Genomic DNA, 14,675 nt, shown 5'->3' with positions numbered 1-14,675 from the left:
GTTTTGCCAGGAGAGTATGAGGAATCAGGAGAAGAAATCAAGGGAATATCTAAGGTAGTGATCAATGATTGACTATGGAATTTAAACAGGGTAAAGAGGGAACTAAGGGTAAGGGGCAGTGAAACAGTGATAGAATCAATAACTGGAATTCTCAATGAGTTTGAAGAATTGTCGAGAATCAGATATCTAGAGGGGTGAGCTGGAAAACAGGAGGTGATGGTCAGAGAAGGGGATGCATGAAATGGAGAACATGGAGGGCTTATAGTTACTGGTATAAGAAGCTCCAACTAGAGAATGATCAAGGGAATGACTTAGGCAGAGTGAAAAGGAGAGGTGTTCAAGAAGATGGGAGCCAAGGTATTAGAGCATTGATATGCATATTAAAATCACCAAGAAGGAAGGCAGAAGTGTTGGAGATACTGACGATGAACCAGAAGTTAAAAAAAAAAATCAAGAAATAGGGGACTTCCCTTGCGGTCCAGTGGTTAAGACTTTGCCTTCCAGTGCAGGGGGTGAGGGTTTGATCCCTGGTCGGGGAGCTAAGATTCCACATGCCTCGTGGCCATTAAACCAAAACCAAAACATAAAACAGAAGCAATATTGTAACAAATTCAATAAAGACAAAATAAAACAAGGTCCATGTCAAAAAACAAATCTAAAAAAAAAAAAAAGAAAGAAATAAAGGTAACCTTTGTTGACTTCAAGTTTTACTGCACTGAGATCTTAAGAGTAACTTTTAAGATTACTAGCTTTTGAAATTCAGTAAGGTTTTCTATGTGGCCAAATTTGATTAATATTTGTAAATGCTGCATGGGCATAAGACAATATGAACTCCCTACTTGGAAGATACAAAATTATAATTATTTTTCATTAGGTGGTTCTCACTAGACATGGAGTGGGCAATTAGGAAGCCATTGTATAGACAAAAGATAGTGGCTTGGATGAGGCTGGTGGTAGTATAGATAAAAGGAACTAGATAGAATGAGAGATATTTAGGAAATCAAGTCAATAGGACCTAATAATGAATTGGCTATGGCGTGCAAAGGAGAGAAATGACAAGGATGACTTTTAGGTTTCTATAAAAACGTAGATGATGGTCCAGCAGTATTAAGAACATAGACTTTGAGAAGTCAGGATAGGACTTCCCTGGTGGCGCAGTGGTTAAGAATCCGCCTGCCAATGCAGCGGACACGGGTTCAATCCCTGGTCCCGGAAGATCCCACATGCCGCAGAGCAACTAAGCTCGTGTGCCACAACTACTGAGCTTATGCTCTAGAGCCTGCGAACCACAACTGTTGAGCCCGTGTGCCACAACTACTGAAGCCCGAGTGCCTAGAGCCCGAGCTCCACAAGAAGCCACCGCAATGATAAGCCCACACACCACAACGAAAAGTCGCCCCTGCTCGCCACAACTAGAGAAAGGCCGCATGCAGCAGTGAAGACCCAACACAGCAAAAAAATATATAAATTAATTTTAAAAAAAGAGAGAAGTCAGGATGCCCTTGCTCAAAGATAGCTTTACTTGCATGGTGTGTGATATCCACAAGTTGTCTGACCTCTCCATTTTCTCTGTGTGAAAAGCAGATAATATATAAGGTTCTTATGAGGACTGAATGAACTGATGGATGTAAAGCACTTATTTCAGCCCTAACACGAGGTGAACCCTCAATGAGTGTGAACTATTTTTAACCTTTACTGATAGGGAACATTCAAAGATGACCCAGTTTGAAAGGCCAGGGAATGATCTCGGTTTTCTACATTTCAAAGATGCATTTGAAGCTTTCATGTGGCGGTGTTAGGTAAGTAAGTAGTTGGATATTCAGGCCTGGAACTTAGAAAAAAGATCTGAGCTAGATACAAATTAGTGAGCCACCTGTGTATAGGTGGTAACTATACAGAGAGGCCATGGGAGTAGACAAGAGTGCTTGGAAAGAAAATAGTGAGGGGAGGCACCGATTCTTTGTTTTTTTGTGTTTTTTTTTTTTTAAATTGAGGTAAAATTTACAACATAAAATTCACCATTTTAATGTACAATTCAGTGACTTCCAGTACATTCACATCTGAAACCATCAGCACTGTCTAAATTTGGACATTTCATCACTCAACAAAGAAACTCCATATCAAGCAGTAACTCCCCAATCCTATGTCTCCCTAGTCCCTGGTGACTACTAATCTATCTCTATGCATTTGCTTATTCTAGACATTTCACACCAATGGAAATAGAATCTTATGTGTTTTTCTGTGTGTGTCTGGCTTCTTTCACTTGGCCGGTTTTTCAAGGTTGATCCATGTTGTACCCTCTATCAGTACATCACTCCTATTTATGGCTGAATAATATTCCATTGTATGTATATACCACAATTTATCCATTCATATGTTGATGGACACTTTGGATGTTTCCACTTTTGGTCATTATTTGGCTACATTCAGGTACAAGCTTTTGTTTGAATACCTGTTTTCATTTCTCTGGAGTATATATTTATGAGTAGAAACTGCTGAGTCATAAAGTAATCCTACGTTTAAACTTCTGAAGAACCACCAGTTTTCCATAGTGGCTGCACCATTTTACTTTCCCACTAGCAATTTATGAGGGTTCCAATTTCTCCACATCCTTGTCAACACTGGTTTTTTAATTATAGTCATTCTAGTGGGTGTGATGTGGTATCTCATTGTGGTTTTGATTTGTATTAATATTTCTTTAATGGCATGATATTGAGCATATTTTCATATACTGCTGGCCATTAAAATATCTTCCTTGGAGAAATGTCTATTCAAGTGCTTTGACCATTTTAAAGTTGGGTTGTTTTTTATTGATAACTTTATGAGAGTTATTTATATATTTAAGATAATAGACTCTCATCATGTATATGACTTGCAAATATTTCTCCCACTCAGTGGGCTTTTTCTTGATAGTGTCATTTGATGCACAGAAGTTTTAAATTTTGATGAAATCCATTTATCTACTTTTCATTTTGCTACTCGTGCTTCTGATGTCATATCTAAGAATAACATTGCCAAATCCAAAGTCATGTAGATTTACCCCCAATATTTTAAGACTTGTATAGTTGCCCTCTTACATTTTGAGTTAATGTTTTTATATGGTGTGAGGTAAGGGTTCAAATGGATTACTTTGCATATGGATATACAATTTTCTCAGCAGCATTTACTGAAAATACTAGTCTTCCACCAGTGATCTTTTGACATCTTTGTCAAAAATCAATTTAAGGGCTTCCCTGGTGGCGCAGTGGTTGAGAGTCCGCCTGCCGATGCAGGGGACATGGGTTCGTGCCCCGGTCCGGGAAGATCCCACATGCCGCGGAGCGGCTGGGCCCGTGAGCCGTGGCCGCCGAGCCTGCACGTCCGGAGCCTGTGCTCCACAATGGGAGAGGCCACAGCAGTGAGAGGCCCGCGTACCGCAAAAAAAAAAAAAAAAAAAAAATCAATTTAACACACACGTATGGGTTTATTTCTGGGCTCTCAATTCTATTATACTGACTTATCAATCTAACCTTCCGCCAATACCACACTGTGCTGATGACTAGCTTTGTAGTAAGCTTTGAAATCAGAAAGTATGAGTCTTCCAACTTTCTTCTTTTTGAAGATTGTTTTGGGGTCCCCTGTAACTCTATACAAATTTTAGGATCAACTTGTCAATTTCTGCAAAAAAAGTAGTTGGAATTTTGATAGGGATTGCAATGAATCTGTAGATCAGTTTGGCATCCAAACAATATTGTCTTCTAAAATATGAACAAGAATGTCTTTCCATTAATTAGGTCTTTAGTATTTTGTAAATAGTTTTCAATGTTGTGTAGCTTTATTTCAACATTTTGTAGTTTTCAACGCAGTTTACGTCTCATTTAAACTTATTTCATAGTATTTTATTTGATGCTATTGTAAATGGAATTGTGTTATTTTTTGGAATGTTCATTGCAAATGTATAGGAAGAAAACGGGTTTTTGTTGATCCTGTACCTTGTGACTTTGCTAAATTTATTAGCGCTAATAATTTTGTGGATTCCAGTCGGTCATGGTATGTAACATTTAAACATGCTGCTGGGTTACTTTTGTTGAGGATTTTTGTATTTATATTCATTAGGGACTACATTGGTAGTTTTATTTTCTTGTGATGTCTTTGTCTGGCTTTGTTATCAGGGTAATGCTGGCCTAGAGGAAGAGGTTCTCTCTTCCTCTAATTTTTCTAAGAGTTTGAGGACTGGTGGTGTTTTCACAAATGTTTGATAGAAGTCACCAGTGAAGCCATATGATTCTGGGCTTTTCTTTGTTGAAAGTTTTTTGATTACTCATTCAATATTCTTACTTGTAACATTGTTAAGTCTATTCTATTTCTTCTCGAGTCAGTTTTGGTACTTTGTTTCTGGGAATCTGTACACTTCATCTAGGTCATCAAATTGATTGGGATACAAATGTTAATAGTATTTTCTTATAATTCTTTTTATTTCTAAATGGTTGGTAATAATATCCTAATTTTAGTAATTTGGATCTTTTTTTCTTGGTCATTCTATTTAAAGGTTTGTTAATTTTATTGATCTTTTCAAAGAACCAACTTCTGGTTTCATTGATTGTTCTGTTTTCTGTTGTCTATATCATTTATCTCTCCTCTTACCTTGTTTCCTTTCTCCTGCTATTGCTGGATTTACTTTTCTCTTGTTCTAGTTCCTTACAGTGGAAAGCTGGAAAGCATATGTGAAGGAAATGGCCTTAGAGATGAGGCTTAACTCCTATTTTGAAACAGTGACCTTTGGACAATGCAGTAGCATCCTAACTAGTTTCTCTGCATCCTTCCTTGTCATAAAGACTATTCTCAACACAGTAGCCAGTGTCACTTCTCTGCTCAACTCCCCAGTGGCTTCTCATCTGTCTCAGAATAAAAGCCAGCCTTCTTATAATGGCTTATTTGATCCTTCATCACCTACTCCCCCATCCCTTCCTTTAAACTATTTGACCTCATTTCCTCATACTTTCCCCTTTGGTCAATATGTTTCACCTACACAGCTTTCCTTATTGCTCGTGAACACGCCAGACACATTCCTGCCTCAGCACATTTGCTCTCACTGTTCCCTTTTCCAGGAACACTCCTCTCTCTCATCACCTTTAAGTCTCTGCTTAAATGTCACCTCAATGACCACTCTGTTTAAAATATTATTCCTGGGCTTCCCTGGTGGTGCAGTGGTTGAGAGTCTGCCTGCCGATGCAGGGGACATGGGTTCGTGCCCCGGTCTGGGAGGATCCCGAGTGCCACGCAGCGGCTGGGCCAATAAGCCACGGCCGCTGAGCCTGTGCATCCGGAGCCTGTGCTCCGCAATGGGAGAGGCCACAACAGTGATAGGCCCGCGTACCACAAAAAAAAAAAAAAAAAAAAAAAAAAAAATTATTCCTAATCTAGTTCTCCCTATCATTCTCCACTCTTCTCCATAGCACTTACTATTTTCCAAATTACCATATCACTTATTTATGTTTGTTTTTTCCCACTCATATATAAGCCCCAGGAGTATTTTGTCTGTATTGTTCATTGATGTATTCCCAGCACTAGTGGCTTCTCAGTAAATTGTTGAGTAAGTAGAAGGAAAGATAAGTTGCGTGTAGGTAAATTTGGCTATTTTGAGGCAGGAAGAAATTTCCATTTGGGGGCTTCAATTTAGGAGGAAGGAGGTGCTATCTTCTGAAAGTGAAGGGGAGGCAGCACAGTGAGAGGAGAGTGGAAGTTAGAGAAACTTTTTGGAGTAGATGAGGGGGTCGAAGAGAGAAATGTCTAAGACTGCCTCACTATACTGAGGGTCCGTCTATTTGGTGATCATGAGATTTTAGTGGAATCGGTCTATTCAGAAGTTCACTCAACAGCCTTCAGCAGCATGCAACCGCTTCCAGGTACAAAGAAAGTGAATGGTTGGGTTAATCGAGGCTGAAGTTTTCCCAGAGGCAAAGGGTTTAGGGTATAGTTCTCAATCTTGGCTGCACTTTGTTATCTATCACTGGGAGAAACTTACAAAAACGGGCAAGTTGTAAATCCAGAACTTAGCTCAACTGTGAATACATGAGTCAATAAGGATCCTGGTGGGGTGTGGGGAGGGTGGGAATCCCAGGACCTGCTGATTCCATTATTTACACTATTCCCCCAGCTTAGAAGGATATACCATATACTGATATGGTGCTGTCCTGGAAGTTTTTACTCCCCTTTTCTAAATCATAATCTTTGTTGCATTTTTGCTATTTTTCAACACAGTTGAATGAAAGCCTCACATCACAAATCTGAGAACAGAAAGGGTCCCCTTTTAGTTATGTACTGCACTTAGTTAAAACAAAAACTCCACAGGAGCAGAGACCAAGTGAATTTGCTTAACACTATGTTCCCAAGACACGATACACAGAAACTCAGTAACGCTTTTTTTTGAATGAATGAATGATATCCACCAGCAGTGGAGTTATGTATGTGCCATGTGCTGCTAAATTATTTACAGAAGTTCATTAACTTTTTACAAACAGCCCTATACCCTATTAAGTCAGTTTTAGGGGTGAGGAAGCATAAGCTCTGAGACTCTGACAATTAGCCCAAGGTTCCACTGCTGTCAGTCAGTAACGTAGCCAGAGCTCCACATTACGTCATTCTGATTCCCAAACCCATGCTTTTAAACACTAAGCTGTGCCAAGTTGAGAGAAGGGCAAGGACAGAGAAAAAAGAAAGGAAAAGCGCTTGGTAAAAATTTCAGAGAATGTATTCTCATTTTGTGACCCTTTAAAAATTTTAGCAAACCTTTTAAAGTCTCTTTCACAACTAGAGGTCTGATGACGTGACTTTCTGATTCTTCCTCCACCAACAGGGTCACACTAAAATCAGGGTCACCTATGGCCTTCCGGCTGATAGATCTCCCCCATAATGGTTGATACGTGTTAATTTATTGGCTGAAATATGGATCTTGCTGCTCATTCACAAATCTGAGATCTCTCATTCAACAGAAATGCAAGTAGTCTGCATAAGATTTGCGATATATGTGAATTTATATGAATTTTCAAATGTTACCTTTTACAATATTTTGAGTATTAGGAATAATCCAGCTTTACTCCCATTTAAGTTGTGACAGCAGGACTCAATTTATTTATTTATTTATTTTTTATTTTTATTTTTTTCTGTATGTGGGCCTCTCACTGTTGTGGCCTCTCCCTTTGCGGAGCGCAGGCTCCAGATGTGCAGGCTCAGCAGCCACGGCTCACGGGCCCAGCCGCTCCGCGGCATGTGGGATCTTCCCAGACCGGGGCACAAACCCGCATCCCCTGCATTGGCAGGCGGACTCTCAACCACTGCGCCACCAGGGAAGCCCTAGCAGGACTCAATTTATAATTCTATTCTTTAAGAGAGCAAGCAGAAATAACACCACGTATCTTTTTCTTCGTGAGAATTACAATATTTTGCTATTTTCTTTGTATATATTTTTGTAGGTAAATATTCTTTCACTCACCAAATATTTATCTGATTGTCACACAGAACCTTCATTCTAGTGGGAGACAACCAATAAACAAAATACACAACATATTACGTGGCAAGTGGTACAGGAAAAACAGAGCAAGGTAAGGGAGAGAGACGGTGGTGGGGTGCTGTTTACATAGTTCTCAGAGTTCAGACCTTTCTGATGAGAGATTTGAGCAGAGACCTGAAGAAGTGACAGTGTGAGTCAAGTGGGTACCAAGGGGAAGAGCATTCAGGCAGGAGGATACTAGTGCACAGGCCCTGAGACAGAGACATGCTTGGTATAGGGGAGGAAAGTGGAAGATGGAGTGGTGGGAAAAGACCGAGCACGCAAAAATGTCATACTGGATGTGAAACCAGAGGTAACATGGGCGGGAGCGGTTTACACAGGGCCCTGCAGACCACGGTAAGAATGGAAGACCACGGCTTTTGTGCTGAGTGAGATGGGAAGCCATCAGTGAGCTTTAAGATAGGAATGATGTTGACTTTCAAAGGGATCACCCTGACTGCTGCCGTGAGTAGATGACGTGGAAGCAAGTGCAGAAGTGGGAGATCAGCTCGGTGGCCTTTGCTATTGTCTAGGTATAAGAAGACGGCGGTTTGGATCAGAGTGGCTGTGATGGAGGTGGTGAGGTGAGATCAGACTCTGGGTATATTTTTAAGATAGCGCTGGTGGGATTTGCCGATGGAGTGGATGTGAGGTATGAAAGAATCAAGGATGACGCCAAAGTTTTTAGTCTGGAAGAATGGAGTTGCCATTTCATGAAATAGGGAGCACTAAATCACAGTTCTTTGTGGGGGTGGGAGGAAGGTTAACAGTCTGGTTTAGACTATATTAAATCTGCCATGCCTATTAGACATTCAAGCCGCGCTGTAAAGTAGGCAGTTAAGTGAGAGTTTAGTGTATACGGGAAAGGTGTGGGCTGGAGATTCAAACGTGGGTTTCATTTGGCCAGAGATCTGGATGGGGCTGCTAAGGGAGAAAGAACAGAGAGGAGAAGCAGTCCAAGTTGTGAGATCCGAATCCTGGGGTACTCCAGCATTTGGAGGCTGGAAAAGAGGGGAAGCAGCAAGGGAACTAAGTAACAGTCATTTAGGAAGCAAGAGAGAAATACAGGATGGAATTCTGGCAGGCAAGAAAAGGGGCTTCAAGAGGAAGAGAGTAAGTCATCAGCTGTATCAAATGTTGCTTGACAGGTGGCATGAGATGAAGACTGAGAAACAAAAGTCGGGTTTGAGAACGTGGAGGCTCCCGAGGATCCGAAGCCTTACTTTCAGTGGAGTCTGGGGATCAAGTCTGACTTGTGGGTTCAAGAGAGTAGCAGGTGTGCCAATGAAGTTCTTCTGTATACTAGAGTGGATCAGAGCAATCGGGTAGTATTTGGAGGGAGATATGATCAAGATGTTACCTATTGACAAAAACAAGCAAGTTGAGAGGGGGAAATTTGCTAAGGAAAGAGGACAATTCCGAGAGTAAAATGGAACTCAATGCAAAAGTGGCAATTGTGGTCTTGGACAGCAATTTGGACCATCCATACAGCTATGGAGGTTAGCAGCATATTCAGATGGAGGAAGGTTGGTAGACGCAAGGTGGGCGTCGGCCAGAGCTGTTACAGATTTCTGATTCCGTCTATCATCGCAGAGAAACAAGAAGCAACCCAGCAAGGACTGGGGATGTACTGTCAGGTTTAGAAGAGGTTGAACAGCTGTTGAAGAGGGCAGGGTAAACAGATCAGGGAGGTTAGTGGGAGGGGGTGAGGAACAAAGGGAGCTCTTTTCAGACTCAGCAAGTGTTAACATTTTCCTCAAGCATGCAGGGAATCGAGCGGGTCTGTGGGTTAGATATGTAAAGTGGAGGGCGAAGGCAATGGAAGGTATTTCCAAAGGACGACTCACAACAACAGATAATGGAATCTAAAGCAGGCGACGAGATGAGATTTTAAAAGATGCGGGTAACATTTAGACGTGTCCTTTAGTAAACAGTCGATTCTCGTTATCTGAGGCAGCTGTGTTCTATAAAGTCACCGGGAACGCTAAACTTCTCCTGGAGGAGCACAGGGTTAAGTTCCTAAGATCCTGCGGTCACATTTTCATCAACTGACCGATACCTAACTTTGTTTATGTGCGTTCCTGTTTAGACACCTTATTTAACATACTGTTGATTCATCAGCACTGACCTCATCACAGCCAAGAGCACTAATGATAACCGTAAATGAACCCAATGCAGGACACACGTATTCTCCACAAACAACACAGCCTTCTTCTGCTTAGGAATACTAGACAGCAGCTCAGCAATACGCCTGGGGTGGGGGTGTGGAGACACGTAAAACACGAAAGCCACCACTAGAAAGCACAAAAAGTTGCTAAAAACATGACACTGTATGTACTGTAGTGAAAAGCACACCTGTTCACAGCACAAGAGCTGACATAACAAGCCTGAGTGTTGGCTCCTTTAACCTCAGTAGTGCCTGTCAGGCAAGTCACATTTTTCACTGCTCACTTCCACGAACCCTGTGCATACTGATTCGGGGATTACAAATACATTGCAGTGAGCAGGTGAATTCGCAGACATGGAATGTGTGAATAACGAAGACCGACTGTACACTGCCTAGAGCTGTTTGCTGTTGTGTCTCAGCCCAGTTTGCTGCTTTTGATCAAAGGGTATATAGCAAGTTCAGCAGGCATCTAATCATCAAACAAGAAATTAGTAAATTTTGCTGCCAGCTTTCCAAAAGTTTCTGCATGAGATTTATGTATTACTTTCTGTATTCTTCCAATCTGATGTCTTTCGTCTTCAGCACAATTGTCACAGAAGTGTTTAGAAACTGCACTTAAAAGACTGGTTTTTCTTTTCTTGTTTTCCTCATTTCAGGAACTAGCAGTTTCTTAGTTTCTGACGGCTTCGGTGGGCCTTACGTGGACTTTACTAGTCTTCCCAAACGGCAATAATCTTAGCTTTTGGCAGGTAGATGTGGCAAATAAGACTACGTAATTATTTTTTATTTCTTTTTCCATCAGCTGTGATTTCTGGGCCTTCTTCCCCGCGTCGTTCCACCTCTTCATTAGGCCAGCCATAATGTAACTGGTTGGATACCAATTAAATCAGTTCTTCGGAAGGACCTTGTTTCTTCTGATTTGTTTCCTACTTTGCCTCTTTCTTCCATGTAAACTGTTGGATGTTTAGTGTATGTTTATTACACTTTTCTTCATTCAGTGGTGCCTTACAAGAAGTTTAGAACAGAAGGAGAAATAAAACCACCTGGATACCACCGCCGTCCAGGAAAGCCTAGCAGGGGGGACAGAGTTGATTTTCTCCCTCTCAACGTGCCAACTCTGCTACTGTGCCTGGAGCGCGCTACCAAATTCCCTTGACAGCAATTCCCTTAGCACTCCCCAGGCCTTCATTCACATGCAGAACCTCCAAATGACCGCACGTGAGCGAAGACGAGTCAGAAGAGAGAAAAATGGTTAACGAAGAAAGGAGACCGAGGGGAGGGCGCGGCTAGGGGTGGAAAACAGTAAACAACACTTTTTCCAAGGTTCCCCCCTCCCCCACGCGTGCAGGGGCATCGCGCGTTTCCAATCAGCGGCCCGGGCGGCGCTCGCTCTTCCCCCACGGACCCCCCACCCGGTGGGCGCAGGCCCACGGGCTCCGGGCGCTCCGCGCAGTGACCCGGAACGCACGCCGCCCTCGCCCCGCGCTTCCGGCGGTGACTTACTTCTAAGACGCCAACGGCCCAGGGGCGCGCCCTGCCCGCCCCAGGCCGCCGCGCAGGCCCCGGGTCCGGCTCCGAAGAGCGGGCCTCCGGGACAGCTCGCGTCCCCACGCGCGGAGCGGCCGCCTGTGCCAGCGTCCGCCCGCGGCCCAACCAGGGGCTTCCCGGCCGGAGCCTGCAGGGGCGGGGGCGGCGGCCCGCGCGCTCCTCCGGGACGCCTCCCCGCCCCGCGCCGCCGGGCGCACGCGCAGCAGCGCAGCCGCCCTTATTAAGTCCGCGATGGCTCCTCGCGCGCCCCACCGGCCTCCTCCCGAAGGCGTCGCCCGCCCCGCGCGCCCCGGGGCCCCCGGGACCAGCCTCGGGCGGCTCCCCGAGCCGGACTACCCCTAAAGTGGAAGGGCGGCGACCGGACGCGCGCGTGCGGGCCCGCAGCGGCGACCGGAAAGAGCGGACGGGTCGCGAGGAGGCGAGCCAGGCCGCGGAGGAAGAGGAGGGCCGCGGCGAGCCGAGGTTTGCCGAAGGCGGCGTTCCGGAGCGCGCGAGGGTGGGAGAGGAGGGGCGCGGCGGAAAGTGCCGAGGGTTTCCGAAGGCCGCAGCGGCCGAGTTGCCCGGATGTAGTTGGTGGAGCGGCAGCGGCGGCACCAGCGGCGGCGGCGGCGGCAGGAGGAGGAGGACCCGGCGGCGGCGGCGGCGGGGGGAGGAGGGGAGGCGGCGGCGGAGCGGGAGGAGGCGAAGGCGCAGGAGGCAGTCGCTGCGCGCGGGGCCGAGCCGGACGCGTCTTGGTGCCCCCTACCCCGGTTTGCCGCTGCCCGGCCTGAGCCGAGCCGAGCTGAGCGTGAGCGTGGTGCGGACGGAGGGGATGGCCCGGGAGCGCCGGCGCCAGTGACGGGGAGGTGCTGAGCGTCGCCGAGGGCGCGCCGGGCCCTGCGCCGCCCGCCGCCTGCGCGCCCGCCCGCCGCCCGGCTCCGCGGCCGCTCCCCGTCCCCGACACACGCTCACAGGCCGGGCATTGATGGTAATGTATGCGAGGAAACAGCAGAGACTCAGTGATGGGTAAATAGTCTTTTCGTTTCGGGGCGGCGGGGCGGGCGGCGGGGGGGCGGCTGCTCCTTATCTGGGCCGGCCGCGCCGCCATTTTTGTTGTTAACCCTGATCCGGAGCAGCCGGGAGGGGGAGCGGCCGCGCGGGCGGGCGGGCGGCGGCGGGCGCGAGTATGCGTGTGCGCGCGGGCGGGCTCCGGGGGCTCCGCGGGGGGGGCGCCGGGGCCCCCGGCCTCAGGCCGCCTCTCTTCCTGTTTTCCAGCTGTCACGACCGGCGGGGGGACGCGCAGCCTTACCAGGTACCAGCGGGCCGGGCGCGAGCCGGAGGGGCCGGTGGGGCTGGCGGGGCCGGCGAGGCCGGCGGGGAGGGAGGAGCCGCTACTCGAGCGCAGGCTTCGCGAGCTGCTGCAGGCCCTTCGGGGCCACGGCTCCGCGGCGCCCGCAGCCTGCGCTCGGCCCCCGCGGCGCTCGCCGGCGAGGTGTGGGCGCTCATCTTGACAGGTGACTGGAGGAAGCGCAGCTCCGCGTGGCGAGCGGAGCTCTTCTCGGCCGGGCGGGGCCGGACTCGGGCCTCTGGGCGGGAGGGATTCGGTGGGGCGAGGCGCGGGGGCCTCTGGAGCCACGCTCCTTTGTAGCGGGGCGACGAGAAGTTGCCGGAAAGGTGTCCAGAGTAGATGCGAGGCCGGGGCGAGGCTGCCGACGGGTTTGCGACTCGTGGGCGCGCGGTGGAGCGCTCTCCCTTCGCAGTTTGTTTTCGGGGCGGTTAAGTGCATTGCTAGTGGAAGATGGCGCTTTTGTTCCTGCTGGAGTTGAGGTCTTTGGGTGTTGGGGCAGCCGTTCTAAGTAAGGAAGGTGCTTCTAGTGTGTGCCTGTGGTGGCTGCACGTAAACCTGTAATTTAAAATTAAAAAAAAAAAAAGTCCTGGTAGAAGTGGCCCCTGGTTCCGGTGGTGGGGCGGGTCTCAGACATGGTTGGCAGCGCTCAGATGACACTAGAAGGAAATACTTTCTGTGTCTGATCCCTTACCGGGTAGGAGAGCAGGTTTCTAAGCTGATGGTTGTGTTACTGGCCAGCATGATTTGTTAAAAGCCCAAGTTAAAAACCCTAGGCCCCCTGATGTGCAAAACAGTGTTCATTAGTTTGCATAAGTCAGAGGTCAAACCCTGTTGAGCCGGGCCCTCCAAAGTATAATTGATGATGCGCTTTGAAAGACTGCCATGTCGTGGTTGTCTCAGATACGTTATTGCGAGGGAGTTCCATTAAGTTCCGCCGTGATAGGTCAGAAATACCAGCCAGCGTTTCTGCCTCTTAAAATTATTTCCCACACCTGCAAGAGCAGTGAAGTCAGGTCTCAAATGCTTTACGTGCGTGAATCCAAGAATGGAGAAAGTGATGCTTTTGTTTTGTTAGATTGCAGAAACCTGTGCGTGCTTGCTTGTATTTTGTGTCTAGCGTAGCAGTTGCAGAGCAAAAACGGGATGACGGTAGCACTGTCCTTTAGATTAAACTTTATGATTCGCAGAAAAATTTGTTGAGTTAATTTACCAAAGTGTCTGATTTCTTGTATTTACAAGATAATTAGTGGAGTGGATCTTTTTTTTTTTGAACCTGGTAGTTTGATTTGTATGAGGAGCCTTACAGTAACTCTTAGGCATTTAGGTCTTGTCTGAATAACTTAAAGACAGAATTGGAAAAGGAAATTTTAATTTTCTTGATACAGATTCATAAAACTGAATGAAGTTAATATGCCAAGTTTTACGATAGAACTAACCCAGAAAGTTGAGTTCAATGTTTTAATCCTCTTATTTTTGGGGGGGTGATGTTTTACAGGCACTTAAGTATTCATCGAAGAGTCACCCCAGTAGCGGTGATCACAGACATGAAAAAATGCGAGACGCCGCAGATCCTTCACCACCAAATAAAATGTTGCGGAGATCTGATAGTCCTGAAAACAAATATAGTGACAGCACAGGTCACAGTAAGGCCAAAAATGTGCATATTCACAGAGTTAGAGAGAGGGATGGTGGTGAGTAGCTTTTTTGTTGAAACTTTCACGATTGTTTTTCTTGATAATTCTGTATAAAACAAAAGGTGTCAGTCATGTTTCCAGCTTGCAGACGTTACTTCATGGTTATGTCATCAGAATATTTTATTAATTTATTTGATTCCCAAACAAGTGATGTAGAGATAACAGATGCTGACCTGAGCATCCAAAACTGGACTCCAGTAGGTGATAATTAGAGAATGCATTTATGAATGTAGCCTACCAGTACTTTATTAATGGTGAGGGAAATTTCGCAGGACATTTTTCCAAGAAAGGAACTTTCATCTCTTCAAGTAAAGATTTCAGTTTATTTGGCTTGGTTTATTTTGAGATCCTTGTTTCTGCTTGAATTTTTTTTTTTTTTTAAGGAGTTCAGCCGTGTCTCCTAATGGTAAA

General features: G+C 46.0%; 2 protein-coding genes across 5 annotated transcripts in view; one reads left to right on the top strand and one right to left on the bottom strand.

Annotated features, from left to right (window-relative positions):
- MPP7 (MAGUK p55 scaffold protein 7) overlaps window positions 1-11,406 on the bottom strand; it is a 424,300-nt gene extending 412,894 nt beyond the window's left edge. Inside the window, exon 1 of the mRNA XM_067030594.1 lies at window positions 11,199-11,406. The gene's annotated coding sequence lies outside the window, so the exon portion shown is untranslated. The remainder of the gene's footprint in view (window positions 1-11,198) is intronic.
- Window positions 11,407-11,425: 19 nt separating this feature from the next.
- Window positions 11,426-14,675, top strand: part of WAC (WW domain containing adaptor with coiled-coil) — an 84,627-nt gene continuing 81,377 nt past the window's right edge. For 2 of the 4 annotated variants that reach the window (XM_059058689.2, XM_059058685.2), the window contains exons 1-3: window positions 11,903-12,248; window positions 12,498-12,534; window positions 14,066-14,261. In XM_059058689.2, coding sequence (XP_058914672.1) covers window positions 12,208-12,248; window positions 12,498-12,534; window positions 14,066-14,261 — 274 coding nt within the window. In that variant the 5' untranslated portion in view covers window positions 11,903-12,207. Of the gene's footprint in view, window positions 11,706-11,902; window positions 12,249-12,497; window positions 12,535-14,065; window positions 14,262-14,675 lie in introns of those variants that run through there. The other 2 variants (XM_059058686.2, XM_067030591.1) reach the window with 2 other exon arrangements.

This window comes from Kogia breviceps, chromosome 3 (assembly GCF_026419965.1).
Source record: "Kogia breviceps isolate mKogBre1 chromosome 3, mKogBre1 haplotype 1, whole genome shotgun sequence".
Taxonomy (NCBI): domain Eukaryota; kingdom Metazoa; phylum Chordata; class Mammalia; order Artiodactyla; family Physeteridae; genus Kogia; species Kogia breviceps.
The sequence above is the reverse complement of the archived record's forward strand: the minus strand, read 5'-3'. Positions and strand labels throughout refer to the sequence as shown.